Source organism: Cydia pomonella, chromosome 13 (genome assembly GCF_033807575.1).
Source record: "Cydia pomonella isolate Wapato2018A chromosome 13, ilCydPomo1, whole genome shotgun sequence".
Taxonomy (NCBI): domain Eukaryota; kingdom Metazoa; phylum Arthropoda; class Insecta; order Lepidoptera; family Tortricidae; genus Cydia; species Cydia pomonella.
Window position 1 is genome coordinate 9,454,743 of NC_084715.1, and position 16,902 is coordinate 9,471,644.

General features: G+C 36.5%; 1 protein-coding gene across 1 annotated transcript in view; it reads left to right on the forward strand.

Moving 5' to 3' along the window:
• Positions 1-16,559, forward strand: part of LOC133524142 (putative phospholipase B-like lamina ancestor) — a 29,766-nt gene extending 13,207 nt beyond the window's left edge. Inside the window, exons 3-11 of the mRNA XM_061859999.1 lie at positions 9,464-9,857; positions 10,228-10,377; positions 11,201-11,447; positions 11,758-12,038; positions 12,627-12,861; positions 13,524-13,723; positions 14,191-14,350; positions 14,736-15,048; positions 15,524-16,559. Coding sequence (XP_061715983.1) covers positions 9,739-9,857; positions 10,228-10,377; positions 11,201-11,447; positions 11,758-12,038; positions 12,627-12,861; positions 13,524-13,723; positions 14,191-14,350; positions 14,736-15,048; positions 15,524-15,855 — 2,037 coding nt within the window. The 5' untranslated portion in view covers positions 9,464-9,738 and the 3' untranslated portion in view covers positions 15,856-16,559. The remainder of the gene's footprint in view (positions 1-9,463; positions 9,858-10,227; positions 10,378-11,200; positions 11,448-11,757; positions 12,039-12,626; positions 12,862-13,523; positions 13,724-14,190; positions 14,351-14,735; positions 15,049-15,523) is intronic.
• Positions 16,560-16,902: the final 343 nt, after the last annotated feature.

Here is a 16,902-nt window from a genome sequence, read left to right on the forward strand (position 1 = left end):
CTTCGTTCCAATCGCTCACCGAGTCAAGCCAGTATAAGTTCGCTGTCCGATTACAAAATAATAGTGTAGACTGAGGCGAATCGAATCACAGAGTGAATTGGATCAGACTAAAAAAACGTTGATATCTAAATATTGCTTATGATTATGACCGGCATCGCAAGCTAAGAGAAGAGATCTTCGGTGCTATTTTAGTGCGCTCATATTAATGAAATTTCAAACATCAACGGATTTTTTATCTTGATCCACTTCGCCCTGTGATCCGACTCACCTCGGTCTACTACAGTTATTGAGAGTCTAAATATTACCTTAAACTGGTTCTTTTGTAAGCTCTAGCTATTATTCCGGCGCTCGCGAAACCAAAAAGAACAGTCGCTGTGAATACCCGGCCAGGAATGTCGGTATGCGGCTACCTGCTGTATCAAACATAAAGAAGCAAAACGCACAAATAATATGAGTCCCTTACAAAGCTATTCCGAAACTCGTTACCTATAGTGTCTACAATCGAAAGTTAGTTCTTTTTAGGGTTCCGTAGCCAAATGGCATAAAACGGAACCCTTATAGTTTCGCCATGTCCGTCTGTCTGTCTGTCTGTCTGTCCGAGGCTTTGCTCCGTGGTCGTTAGTGCTAGAAAGCTGAAATTTGGCATGGATATATAAATCAATAAAGCTGACAAAGTCGTACAATAAAATCGAAAAATTTAATTTTAAAGGGGGGGTGAAATTTTTTTTTCGCTTCAACCCTAGAGTGTGGGGTATCGTTGGAAAGGTCTTTCAAAACTAATGGGGGTTTTCAAAAAATATTTTTTGATAAAGTGAATATATTCGGAGATAATCGCTCCGAAAGAAAAAAAAAATGTGTCCCCCCCCTCTAACTTTTGAACCATAGGTCCAAAAAATATGAAAAAAATCGTGGAAGTAGAGCTTAAGAAAGACATTAAATGAAAACTATAGCGGACATGATCAGTTTAGCTGTTTTTGAGTTATCGCAAAAAGGTTTCCCTTCATAGTAAAAAGACTTATTTTAATTAGGTACTGATTATGCAAATTTGCCTATTTGTTTAACTCAGGTGAAAGGTACCGTTTCATCCCTTGGTTAACAATTTACTATACTTTAAGCTCCAGTTTAGCTTATTGTGACGGAAGAGTAACTATGGAACCCTACACTGAGCGTGGCCCGACATGCTCTTGGCCGGTTATTATTATATTTAGGTTAGGTCAAGTTTTACCGTTCGGATGAGTATTTTTATAATTACGACTAGACTTTAAAAACGCTTCAAATCAAATATGGGGGCATGGTAGTGCCCCCGCCAAGACGAGCCAAGCGAAGCGCAAGGGCACTACCTACCCTTATTTGAAGCGCATCGTGGTTTTTTGAAACCTTATAACTTGGGTTGGATTAGGTATACCAGATAAACAAAAATCTCGGGATATGATGACTCAGGACTTATTAAACATAGAATTTTCAATTACATAGCTCTTATACTTTAGATTTTATTGATATCTAAAATAACCCGATTTCGTCACTGACTCACTCTTCATTCATTCAGTCACTCACTGATGATCATCAAAACTCTTAGGATCCTTCCTGAAGTCCTAGAAAGCTGAAATTTGGTATGTAAGCTAGTATTAGTACACAAATAACAAAAAAATCTAAAACTTGGAACTTTCACCCCTCAACCCCTTAAATGAACGTTTGTATGAAGCTTCCGCAAAATTTGATGCTAGATGTCTGAAAATTTATGTATTGACTCTGTTGTAAATAATAAAAAACGTATTTCAGATTTTTTGTAAATCACCTCCCACCCTTTAAATTAGGGGATGAAAGATTGTCATAGTTAGTGTTGGCCGAACGTTAATTGCAACCATGACCACTAACCATTACAAATTGAACCGTACACCCTTTACTGCTCAATTTGTAGTGGTTAACGGTCAATTGTATTAACGTTCCGGCTAACGCTGGTCATAAGCAACTTACAAAAAGAAGTGAAATCCCACCAAAAACATTTTTATGTAAAATGTTGCTGAGACGAAACCGTAAGGCTCGCGGCGGAAAATGCATTCCACCAAAAACATTATACTTTAAAAAGTTATCAGATCTCATGTAGAGCCAAACTTCTAACTCTACACCTTATTCGGAATTATGTGGCTTGGCCGATTCGCTACCGTCACATGGGCGTAAGGTGAAAAATGTATTTTCACTGTTCATTACTTTGTTGTTATAAGTAGGTACAATAGTTCTTGTAGTAACGAAACGGCTAAGCCACATAAGGTGTAGAGTTTGTGAAGTTAGCGTTTGTAGAGTTAGAAGCTTGGCTCTACATGGGATCTTCTAACTTTTTTACAGTATAATGTTTTTGTTGGAATGCATTTTCCATTCTGTGTTTATAGGTTCTGTTGATTCTTGAATGTAATTTCTTAATTAATTATACCTAGTAACTTTTACACGAATTGTTGGGCTATTTTTGTTTTTCCTTACCAGCAAAATATTAGTTTACGACACGTGTTATGAAAATTACGCAAGCAAAATGATTTGGTGGACAGGTGATATTAGATTCCTGTGACACGAATAAAAAATGCTTAATAGCAATTGACTGATATTTTTTATTTTATCAATTATTGTCTGAATAAAAAGATGAAATCGCGAAGTAAAATCGAAATGGGTTAGCTAACGACTGAGGCAGGTAATCGAATTTATATTTATATAGTAAACACCCCTATTATGGGACTGGAGCCAGTAATGGTATAGATGAATCCTGTAAAATAAATATTTACCATGAACTTTTAGCATTTTACCATAAACAAGAACCAAAGAGCTACTTAAGTTTAATTTTTCATTGATATTTGTTAGTTTGGAAATTAATGGCACCATATATCCCATAACTAGAGGAAAAAACATAAGTTTTAATTTGTTATTAATATTGAAACCAATTTAGCAACTTTCATTATATACATAGAAAACATAAGGGACGAATAGGAAATTCAACTTTTAACAAATAAAGCGATAAAAAATTACAGGTGTCGGTGAAATATCAAAAATACTCCCAATTTTCATTTAAATGCCCCATGATTGGTGCCGTTAACATAGGTAATTTAATACTGAGTAGTAGTACCTAGTTGGAATGGCGTAGCGAACGATATTGTGTTAGTAATTCCAATTGAATTAAACTGTTGTAATATTTTAGGTAGCCAAATATGAAATATCGGCATAAGAATAAACTAAATACCCAAAATATTTAATTAAATTTTATCAAATTACACAAATCCGTGTGTCACTAATCGACGCGAACGATATTGATGCTACAATTAATGTCTTACTCATTAGATTTGGAAACATCAGCTCACTCTCATCTCAATGCTACTCTAATGTGTTCACTGGAAATCTACATTTCTAAGTATCTTCCAGTACTTTAACTACAGTACGGGTTCTCAAATCTCAATGATGTACGCCCGCAGATGATGCATGCTCCGCAAAAATCAGTATAAACGCGCCTCGACCATCATCATAAAACTAAATGCGTATTTCGACTCTGAACATTATTGATTTACTTCAGATATATTTACGGTCCGAGCGGACGTCCATTTACAATTTTGTATATAATGTTTACCGGAAAAGTTAAAAAATAAATCGTGTTTCTTTAATCTCTACGTCAGCAGTGTTTTGATTCGGAATATTTAACTCGACTAGCACCCAGTCTTATTTCTGTTCGATCTTAGTTAGAGAAAACGTTTTTTGCCGCACTTGCAATTTTATTGCTGTTACGAAGTAAGATTTTTCTGCACTTGAGCATTTCCTTTGACAATGAGCGTCTCATTACGTCCGCTCCTCCCACGGATCTCAGGTAAGTGTGAATGGGTTTCGATATTTGAACTTAGTACAGTGCTCGTTAATGAAATAAATAAGTCTCTTTTGTTTATGTAACGCAGTAATGTATAACATGTAAGACGATATAGTCTAATGGGGTAATAGGAAATATGAAACGGGTGTCAGGGCCTAGTTGCTATGGCGCCAGTACTTAGGTCCGGTCCCTCACCTCGGATGTTAAATGAACCTATAAGTGCTTGGCAGATAGACCAGTTCCCAAGTTCTCTAGACAAGCCATACTCAACCTTCGTTCCGCGTGCTGTATAAGGCCCACTAGTCAACCTGGCTATCCTGGCAAAGATATATATTTGAATTGCTTGAAACTCTATGGCTATTGTCAGAAAAAGAGCGTTAAAATTTGTCTTAAACATGCCTCTTCTTAATACTGAGGTAGTACAACCAATACCTTAATTCTTTATACCATTCTTCCCTGAATAAAAATAAACATTTATGCAAGCTTTTTCTCATCGTTAAGTGGGAAGTGAGTTGATAGATCAAGACAAGACAGTAACATAATACCCAAAGCGAGGTCACCAAAAATTTGGCAAAATCTTCTTTGTATTTTTATTCACTAGTGGTCACTATAAAAATGAATTTCAAGCGAACTACGAAAGTTTTGCATGCAATAATTTCATGTCGTTAATGTACATTTTTAGAGTCAGATCAAGATAAGTTGGCAGCGATTTTGATAGCCCAGCCTGTGCAAGTGTTAAGTGAACGTCATAATTTCATAGCAGTATGACGTTTAAAATAACACTTGCAGCGTCTGGTCTGTCAAAATCGCTGCCAACTTATCTTGGTCTGACTAGCTACGCTACCTACCTTACTATAAGACTACAGACGCACAAGCATCAGCTCTCACCATAAATAGTGAACACACGCCAATACATACATGTTTTCCGCTGCCAACTTTTCTTTATTATATAACAACATACAACGTCATTCTTTCTGTTAGCATTCGTGTTTATCTTCAAAACTTTTAAGAACATTTGATCTTAAGGGATTTTTCCGCGAATTCCGTGAATACAATAAGTGTAAGTAAACTCGTGATTTTACTTAGTAAACTTCACGTTTTCTAATAAATATCAATGCACGTGTTTCTTTAGGAGAAATAGAATAGGTAAACATGTTATTGTTAGTAACCACGTTGAAGCGTTGAAAATCACGTTCGACTAAGTTATCATATGCTACATATTGGCACTAAGTTATATTTGTAAATATTAAACTACTCAGTTTGCTAGTATACATGTACGCAGTTTTTTGGTACAACCAGCTTGAATATTAGTTTGGACGTTCCCTTATATACTTCTATCCTTAATAAATTCATGCTAATGCATTACGTAGCAACAGCAAACGGCTAGCAGCAATCCTATAGTCAAGCTATAAATTGGCTGCTAGATATCCACTTTAGAATGGTTATTATTAGGCGATTGTCTAAGGCAGCCACGTGTAAAGCTACCTACCTACTAGGCTTATGATTTCAGGTTCATTCGGTGCATTGTTGCAGTGCTCAGCACACAATGGACTCAGAATCACAGTAGGCGCTATAACAAATTCACGAATACTTTGCTGAGCACGTTTTTCTAACATCTTCGTAGTACACCAAGGATTTAGGTACTATTTGAGTGCAATTTAAAAAATGTTATGCCTGAATTTGTAAGGTGCCTGTGGAAATAGAAGCAGCTGTTTAGGTAATATCTATTTTTAAACTCAAGAGGGGAGAGTAGCTTTGCGATCCCAACGAAATAACGGTACATTTTCTACAAAATTCAATTTCGGGAGAAAACGGATTCTATTAACTAAATCTTAACAAATCACTTTGTTTTTATGTCGATCGCTTCAGAATAATATATTCTAGGTTTACAGGTTTCGCTTTTTTTCTAAACTTTTTTTTTGTATTGCAAGTTTTGAAAAAAAAAAACTATTACCTATAAACCTAGTTTTTCATTGTATTAATAACATACTAAATAAAAGCGGCCAAGTGCGAGTCGGACTCGCCCATGAAGGGTTCCGTACCATCTGCGACATAAGGCACTGTAACTTAACTGAAGCAAAAAGGCATATCCAACCCCTACTACTTTCTTGGAACTATGATGAGTCAGAGGATATTTTGAAATGACTGTAGTAGACGACAATATTCAATTGCGTCTGCTCCCGAAAGATGAATAACTTCTACAGCTACTTTTCTTTTATTTTGTTTTCTCTCACATTTCGTAGTTATACACACGCACATATTCATACATACATACTCACATATATACACACATACCCTCACATAAACACTTTCACTTACATACAAATTACTGAGACCTTTTTAACTGTTTTTGTGCTTAGTTTGATAGTTAGTCATATAATTAAAAAAATCTTATTTAATTTAGCTTTAACAATAATGTATTCTGTTAAAATGAGAACCGCACCATTTCGATACTTCTCTGAGATTCCCACGTGACAGGCTGAGCCTAGTGTGGGGATCAATGTACTGCTGGTCTTGTAATGCCAAATTTTTGAAATAAATATTATTCTTATTCTTATTCTTATTTATGGCATATTAAAAAAAAACTACTGCACTGGATTTACCATTTCCTAGACTTAAAAAATATGTTAAATCTGGTCTACAGCATAAGGCATATTACACAGTCGGAGAGTATATTAATGACAAAAATGCATGGCCTCCTATAAATAAATGAATGAATTATGAAATGTATATTGGTAGTAAATTATAATTGTTGAATTTTCTATTTTGTAATCTGTTATTTATTTTTAATTAATTAATTTATAATGTGCTTTTGACGATTCAAAAGAGATTGTAAAATCCTACTTGAATAAATGTCTTTTTTACTTTACTTTACTTTTACTACTCACTAGATCTCATTCAAACCAATTTTCGGTGGAAGTGTGCATGGTAATGTACATCATTTTTTTTAAGCTTTATCATACTGTTATTTTAGAAGTTACAGGGGGGGGGGGGGACACATTTTACCACTTTGGAAGTGTCCCTCGCGCAAACTATTCAGTTTACAAAAAAAAAATATTAGAAACCTCAATATCCTTTTAGAAGACCTATCCATAGATACCACACACGTATGGGTTTAATGAAAAAAAAAAAAGAGTTTCAGTTCTAAATATGGAGAGCCCCAAACATTTTTTTTTCTATTTTTGTGTGAAAATTTTAATGCCGCTCACAGAATACAATACTTACCAAGTTTCAACAGTATAGTTCTTATAGTTTCGGAAAAAAGTGGCTGTGACATAAACGGACAGACAGACGGGCATGACGAATCCATAAGGGTTCCGTTTTTTGCCATTTGGCTACGGAACCCTAAAAATATGTATGAACTAGTAGGTGGTATACTTCCCTCCTAATATTTGGATTTAGTGAATGAAACAAAGGTGATGTTTAGTGAATGAAACAACTAGGTGATGTTTAAATTTTTTACGAAAGGAATAACTGGCCAATAGATTATATCCCCACAATATAGTTATATTTCAAAATAAATATTTCAACCCTATGTTATGGGTACCTACGTAATCATTTTTGGCCTACATCCAACACTATGTATATAATGTAAGAATGCCCTTTGCCGTGTAGTTGGTAGTCGCACTTCGCTTTTCTCTCTTGTGTTCTGCGCGTACGCACCGACGATTCATTCAACTAGCCTTCTCGACCTGTGTGAGAAATGTTTCACTATTTTCTGAAAATAGGCGAATTTTGTAGCACTTAGTCATATTGTGTTCGTTAACCAGTTAAGACACTAATGTGCTTGATATGTGTTTTATAAATTTAGACTTAGTAAAAGAACCTTAGCATTATTTTCGTATCTACTAAATTATTTCAGTCTGAAGGCAATGAAGTAGGATTGTTCAGGTACGTCAATAAATTGATATTTAAGACAGATATTGTTGGAGTCTAAAGTCTACATTCTTAAAATCTATATTAACCTTTTAACCGCCATAGTCTGATGTATAAGACATACAATATCCAGCTTATCTCGCAGCGGTCTGATGATAAGACAAAACTTCGCGTAACTTCGTACCGGCGGCGACACGAGCTCGATGAAAAATTTTAAGCAAATAAAAGGTTAATCTAATTGATTTATTAATTATGGTATCAAGAGTTTATACGATTAAACCTGTTATAAGAAAAATATACAAAAACTGACAATGGACGGTTTTGCCATGGCACTTTTATTTTCTTTTGTACACCAGTATTACTCTAAGGTAGTCAATTATTGTCACGGAAAATAACAACCTATTCAATACTATAATCGATATCGTGTTTTCGGTAACCTAGGGTTAATAGGTACCTACCAGAAACAGATTTAGTTTTCTTATCACTATTAGATTAGGTCGATTTATCCTAAATGGGTTACATAATCTTATATTTTACTTCTTTCTTGTGAAGATAGGTTATCATTATAAATTCTTGGACCCAATGAATAGCTATGTAGCTAGAGTCATACGGTTAACTTAAATTTGTAGCCTTTCGCTGTTTTAACTTATATTCTATAGTTCTACCATACCTACCTATCTGCGGTACATCCGTGCACGACGTATCTCAGTGTACTTTGAGTATACTAGAAAGCCGTTATTTGTCATGGTTTTACACTAGGTATACATACCTAACTACATATCAAATTGGTAACGCCGAAAAAGTGATTATAACAAATCAATCAATTGTGATTTTTCTAAATCCCTCGGTGTGGCGTGTCATTTAAAAATTAGTACGAGTGTTTTGATACATTTTTTCTAAACGAGTCCATTCAAATAACTAGGTATATATAAGTAATAGTATTGTAGGATTAAATACTCCATATAATAAAAAAAACTCTAAATCCAACAGAGATAAGAGACTATAATGAGTAGAGTCGGTAACAGCCCAGAAACTTATAACAACTATCGTAAAGAAACAAATACATACCTGTTTATTACTTGATTCCTGTATTAGCTACTTACAAATAGATAACACGAGATCCTAAACATTACTCTACCTATCTCTTATTGATATTGTGATAAGCGCGTCTACTGCTTGGCGTTCTCAGTGTGGTTGATGAAGACGTTTGGGACGAACCTGTGTTTCTATAAGTGCAGTGTTATTTAATGTTTCTTTACTAATTTGCACAAGTTCAAAGTCAATATCCCTTGGCTATTTTTACACTGTACAGACATAAGTGTGCAAGTAATACATGTGATAAAGGTTCAAGACATTTATGTCATCCAGATAGTGTTTAGATGTACTGTTTTCAATCTTTATTCCTGGTATTAGAGGTGAAAAGCGGATTGCCACCTACTTACGCTTACTTTAACTCGTGTCCTTAGGTGGGGTTACCCAGATACTTTACCTATATTTTATTTAGATTTGTTTTCATGTTTAGTTTGTAGAGATTTTGAGTATTTTGCCATTACACTCTACTTCTTTTTAGTGTTCCGTACAAAACTTTATGGGATCACTTCGGTCTTGCAAGTCAGTTAAATGCGTTTTTTTATTTAATAAGTATGTAATATCAATTAACAAATGCCAAATTGTAGAGTTATTTTTACGGCTTACCTTTCTAAAATATTGAAGCAGACAACGGAAACTTCTAGAACGCTTCTTTTGTTTCAGGGTAAAAAGTCACTTACTGAAAGAACCGGGTGTTGAACACCAAAAATTTCGCACAGAAAAGCGGATTCCAATGTCTCCGAGCAGACCCGTCGGAGCATCGCCAGAGAACCCGTGAACACCGGGATTAGTCATCGGACGTCCGATGCGCTCTCCCCCATTGGAGCTAATCATATACACGCCCTGTCACTTCATTGTTATTAAATTCCTGAACATCTTCTATATTTTATAGTTTTCTATATTTTCTTCTTTGTTGATACAAATACAAAAAGAGCAAAATGACCAAGATCCTGAAAGTAGTTGGAGCGTCGTGGCTCCGAACGAAGATCAGCTCGTATATACTTGGAATAATTGGAGTTCTTGCCATCGTGGCGCTCTTTGTTGGGCAGTTTGATAGGTAAGTGTATCTTATTACTATTTTGTTTATAATAAGACTAGGCACTTACTTTAAATTCTTATCAAATTTATGGCGATGACGGAGGCCGGAGTGTTTAAAGATTTAACTACGTTATTGGCATGGTTTCAAGTTTTGGGGTTGTGGTACCTTGTATTCTGGTGCAATAACAACATGAAATACAGAATATACTCAAAAGTAATTGATGTTTTTTCTCTCATAAACTGAAGTAGATGATAAACTAAAGAAAAAGTGACGAATCCCTCCAGCACCCCTCCATTGGTGAAGGCCGGCTTTTTGAAGGCGGAAGGCTTTTTGTCTGTATTATCATACGGCAATACGCTGACAATTAATTAATATCTTCTCATTAAAGAACTCAAGAGGACGGAAATTATGCAGCCACAGTATTCTACTCGAACAAGACGGGATATCGCATTGAGTATTGGGGTCAGAGCAACGACCTATCTGACATACCCAAGGGAGTCGCCCGAGCACACTTCCGAATGGACATTGACACAACTGGGTTAGTACACCACAAGACATGTAACGCTAACTATCACTGATTAAAACTTATTGATAAACTATATATGTATGTAATGTAAACACGTGTGTGTAAGTGGCACGTCATTTTGTTTATAATGGTGACGGTTTATTCCACGTCAACTCATTGCTTTGTTTGTGTAAGAAATTGTACCAAGATATAATGGATATTAATTTTTAAATACCTACATACGATGCAAGTCAAATCTGATTGATCGGTCAGATGTTTTAAAATAACATTCGTTACCCATAAAAATGCAAACAGGTAAATTTTAAACAAATATTATGAAGGTTTATCAGTGGGAAACCGAGTTTTAAGTGACTTGGAGTCTTTAAATTTTGTGTTTATACATTAGGTAAACAAAACTTTTTTTACAGTACATATGGGGCTACTTTATAGCACTAGTGCGAGAAGTAGCATATTACGATACTGTGTCGAACATTTAAAGGGCCATATGTACTGTAAAACGTTGTACGATACATGTGCGAATAGGTAATTCGCAACTCGTGTCGATTTAAAACACTCCCTTCGGTCGTGTTTTAATTTATCGCCACTCGTTTCGAATTTCCTATTTTTCGCACTTGTATCGTAATGTACTATTACCTATTCGTATTTCCACGTGACAATTTAATTAGTTGAAAAACGGGTGCTTCTCCGTATTTATATTACACCAGTGTCTAAGCAAGCAATGGCACCTGCCATTTACAAGAACTAGGGGGAGAAAGGAGGGGTCCTGCAAGAGAGTTTTGCAATATTGATCTTGCTCCACCAAATCCTCTAGTAAACTCTTACTTTCTATTTTCAGTTGGTCGCTATTGGAAGTAGAAACCGATGGTTCGTACCCAGACGAGATCCAAGCGTACGCAGCAGGCATAGTCGAGGGCGCTCTCACCTGGTACTTGATACACACTCACCTGGAGAATACCATCCGCGCCAGATGCGAAGACCAGGAGAAGCAATGCGACAAGCTCAGGGACGCCCTGGACCGCTCCGTCAACATCTGGAAGACGAAATCCTCTGAGCGAGCAGCTGCTGAACCATTCTGGCATCAAGTGAGTTAAAAAAAATCATTATATATTATGTGTATTTAGTTAGGGTCAACACGGGCTGACTGCAAAGTGTATGAAAATTGATTTGTATATGAGATGAACTAATCAAAATGAGTAAACACTGTTCATTATAACAAAACTTCTACTATGTATTCCTATAAAGTTTTTAAATTTGCCTGGATTCAAGTTTTACTCCTGACAAACTACGACACGTGTGTAAATGTACTTATGCAAAATGTTATCATATGTTAAGTTAATTTTCAAGAGATACCTAGGAATACTACGACGGAAACTTTTTTTACTAAAATTCCAGGTTTCGTTACACTACACTCAGATCAGCGGCATCTACACCGGCTGGAAGCACGGGGTGGACCGCAGTATGAAAGAGTACGACCACGACATATCAGACTTGCACTGGTTGAACGCCGTGGCCGAGACCGTGGAGTTCCAGCGTAAGATGAACTGGACGCTGCGCGACCCTGCCCTGGACGCGGTGTCTGGCTTATCCAGTGCATTTTTGAGGATCGTCAATGAAACATCTGAAGATGGAACCGCAACTACCAAGCTTTACGTCGCTCATAACGCTGCTGGGAGGTATGCATATTTTGATATCTCCATTTAAGTAATTGGATTAAAAGCTTGAGATTTTACTTACACGTAGCTCTAGCAGCATCGGGTATAGTCAATGATCCATATTACGTGTGTTTCGTTTCTTGGCCAAATGTTTTGTCCTAAAACTATTGTAAGTATTTCAAAATATCCATAACCACTCACTAAACACCATCTAAACACACATAAGCAACGCAGCACAAAATTTAGTGTTGTATAAATCGTGGGCTTTTCTCTTTTTACACGAATGCAAAAAAAAAGTGTAATATATTCAGGCTTCGCGTTTGAATGTAAGATTTTCTTCATAAATATTCACCAATATCATGCTATCTGTGAGGTAATGCTACCCAAATCACAAACATCATTTTTAACCCTCTGACACTGACAGTAGAGGCAGTCAACAACACAATCATAGTGAAATCATAGTCTAAGCTAGAATTAACGAGAAAGTATGTACCTATAGTTCTTTTCAGTTTCTGAATCCCGCGAGCAAGTCGGTATTACAATTACTTATTGTTACCTCTACACTAGAACAATAGTATTCGAATTTTTATATTCGCAATTCTATTGCAGCTATTCGTCAATGACCAGAATACTGAAGCGCTACAAGCTGAACTACCACCTCACATCAAAGAGCTCAACACTAGTGGCTGGCACGACCGTGGAGTTCTCCGGCTACCCGGGCTCTGTTACCAGCCAGGACGAGTTCTACATGGTACAGGGCGCCGGACATAGCATGGCCGTCACCGGGACCTCACTCAATAACTACAACAGTCATCTGTGGAAGGATGTCAATATCACTGTGCAAGTAAGTTACTTGATCATACATTTCTACTACCTACATACTAGCACAATCGGATTAAGACCAACCTCGAAATCTCTAGAACAGTCATAAAATTTGGTATGTATGATGAGATGTTTTTTTTCCGCAAAGATATTCAGGACTTTTTTGTGTAGAATTTAATAAGCTTTAATGTCACCTTACACTATATTTTCATAAAGAATGTAGATTTAGAGTAAAACGCGAATTTCTCCTGGATGGTACACATTTTCCAAGATGGCTGCGATTCCTCGAGGTCGCCAAATGGCAAATAGTGTGGGCATGAAAAAGGGGCCTTTAATTTATATATATACCAAATTTCATGTTCTAGAGATTTCGAGGTTGGTCTTAATCCGATTGTGCTAATACTTATTCAACACGACATTCGACATTCAATACAATTACAACGAGTATTGTTACATGGCAACAAAAAAAAACTCGTAATTTTACGATGCCCTCAGTTTATGCTTGAGGCTGAAAAAATCATTTCGTCGGGGTTACGGTTGAACCTTTGCCACAGATTATAAATAATAGTTTTCGTACTAAGCAGAACTAAGAAAAAGTTCGATTTTCTCTGATTAGATAGTTCCTATAGGTACGTATTCCTTGTGATCTTTAATCATAGCCTAAGGAGTATTTTATATTTTCAGATTCCCACGGCGCCGCGCGTGGCAACCGCTAACCGCCTCGCTTCCAACCCCAGTGTTTGGGCGCACATACTGGCTGTAAGCAATTCTGGTACAGCGAGTAAGCAGTGGCTGGTCGTCGACTTCACCGCACTCGGCCATTTGGATGACTCCGGCAAAAAGGCTGACAGGAAGGAGTTTGTACCCATGACCGGCTTGAACCAGTGAGTTTCTAATATATAATTGCGTAGAGTATACCTCAGTTAGCACTAAATTCGACGAATAATATAAGAGAGAGCCCCGATTGCCACCACGCTCTCGCTAGTCGGCGCGGTGCTCACTCTATCGAAATTCCGCAAAATTTGTACGTGAGTTTTAGGTACCAAGTTACAAAATTCACTGTCCTATATAAGTATATTATGTTATCAACTAGGTACAGTCGCCATCAGATATGTCGGAGCGGCCAACATGCTCACAAATATCTGAACACGCCTCTATTGTCAAGGCGTTAGAGTGCGTATTCAGATATTTTAAGCAGTTAAACTGCTTGATTTTGCTTTACAATAAGGTCTGCTTAAATTAGTGTCACATTTTTCACTAACATATCTATACAGATCTACGTTGTTTATATTGATCTTCTGATAAGAAAATGAACTCCAGATCGGTCATAATAATTTCTTCTTTATTACAGAGATGTAAGGCACATAAGTGTGATTCGCAATAGCACCGGTCACCAAAAAGGCTTGCTGCGTCTCATAGAACAGGTGCCCGGGCGCACTCACTCAGCTGACTTCACCGAAACTTTGCTGGAGCAGGGATTTTGGGCCACTTACGGGTTGCCGTTCTTCGAGGTATGTTGGCACATTTAATTAGCTATACGCCTAATGTATACTTGAAATCAGGGGTTGAAAAAGGAAAATAAAAGGTCAACACTGTGTTATTATTCCACGCCAAAATGACAACTTACTTAAATCATAATATATATCTTTGTTAATGTTCACCTATCAAGGTTGGATTTGACAAAACTATCCTTGAAACTATACTTAGTGCAGTATGAGTGAAGTGAAGCTAATAGTTACTACTGATACACTTTCAGATGCGCAGCGTCTATAGACATCGTTACATTACCTTTAACTATTTTACAGCTTACGCGAAAAAGTCATAGTAATGCCTAAGATGCCTAGGATGTATTTTACTTCAAACAGAATTTTAGTCTTATTTTCTTTCATTTTTCAGGATATTGCCGAACATACGCACGTACACCGAATGAAAGAAGAATACGGTGAAATATTCTCGGAGTTCCAATCACCCCGAGCGGTCATGTTCAAGAGAGGCTACAAGAACGCCACTTCACTAGATAGCATTATAGCCCTGATGAGACAGAACAACGTCACAGCCATGAACAGAGCGAGTAACGAGACCGTGGAGTGTACTGGAAATGTCCCCTGTATCTTACAAGACAACGGTTACTGGTCAGTTCTGGGGGTGCGTGGTGACATCGCGCACTATAAAGAAGCTTATGGAGTCATCGACACTAAAGTGGTTGTAGGTAAGTTCGTAATTAAAATGCATAACTCAAAATATTAGGGGGTCAACTTTCCAAAGAGGTAGTTAGAAAAAAATTGGAACCCCCCACATCCACAAATTGTTCAACTCTTTTACTGTTCTAAAAATAAACACAAGACAATGGTAACAACCCATGAGGTAGTATTCATTGACACAAAATTCATATGACTTTCTTTGGCCTCCATCATCAGGTTAGCTTGACGTTACCATAATTTTGAAGGCAACGAACTTATAAAGGTTTGCAAAATGTCAGCTCAGATAAAACCTCAACAATTAAATCTCGAATATGAGGCACTACCGCGGATACAATGAAAATCTAAATTTCTTTATCTGCTTCTTTATCCCTCGAATCGAATATGCATTCCGAAATTCCTACTTTCGTTCCTAGCGAAAGGCCCTTTGCAAAGTCTGCAATCCTTCAACATTCTTAACTAGTAACAGTTCAATTTATTATTCAGGACAAGCAAACCAGCGATCATTGCAATTCGTCGCCATATCCAGTCCACCGTACTCAAACTCAACCACCAACGCAACCATCCCCCTCAACAAAGGCACCGTTGCCACCATCTACACCGACCAGTTCGACGATGAGCCCACCATCAACGGGCCTGAGATCCGAGACCTCGTGAAGAAACAGCTAGAAGAAGAAGCTCAGGAAACTCTGGAACGTCTAAATAGGGATGTCATCAAACCTTTCCAATGGTCTGAGAGTGAATTCCAGAACAACACCCATCAAGGCTTACCCGATATTTGGAACTTTGGCTCCTTCACACCAGTTTGGTCGTGGTGAATCTCTTAGCGTCCTTTAAATCATAATAATTAATTATGTAGAATAGTGGTGTGACGTCTATAGAACATTATCCCAGCTTACAGTCAAAATTCAAGAGGCGTCTAAAAATAAAATGCTACGTACTTCTTTTTCCGATATGAATGTAGATGCTCAGAAAATAGACGTTGTAACACTTATGTAGGATTAAATTGTGTAAGTAATAAAATCGATATATTTTATTGTTTTACCCATTGTATTCAATGGCCGTTTAACATCCGTCCGATTTTACATAATCGTTGATGAAATCACCTTTACGCGATTCCTTTTTTAATTGTTAATTCAATGTTTTAAGTACTTATATAGAATTATTTATTCAATTTATGTTCGTGTTTGTTAGAACGTGTCGTACCTTTTGATTTAAGAGAATTATTATTTTTACGTCGTCTGTAGGACCCATGTTTTATTCCCAAGACGGACAAGTAGGCAGGTATTGTCACCTACCCGACTGGGTATTCGAAGGAGTCACAAATAAAAGTGCCAATTTTTTCATAAAAAGAACTCCATGCAATGTAGTTAAAAATACTATATTTTTCTTCTATACCTATCTTTGTACTTAAGAAATACTTTTACTTTACAAGATTGTTCTTTTTTTAATAAAAATGAAGTGACCTGAAAAATTAAGAGAATCGATTTTGCTCTCGAAAATATACATTTATTCAAAAATAGTTGGTTTATTATTTTTCATAACCTTGATTTCCCATCTACGGAAACCTTTTACTTCGTTTTTTTAGCATTAGAAAGAAAGTAAGCAATTTTGACGTATCTTTTTATTGAAAACCATTTATAAAAATAAGTCACTGCAAATATGTACCAATTATATTATTAAATCATATACGATCTTTTACATTATTTGGATTTCATAAGTAAGTAATAGTTGCTGATTTTTATAAAGCGTATTTCAATAAGAAAACAAGTCAAGATTGTTTATCTTTTTTCTAAGGCGAAAACTCACTGTGGCACACGCGGTTGATTATTCCACGAGTCCAATATTCTTATTGATAACAGCAC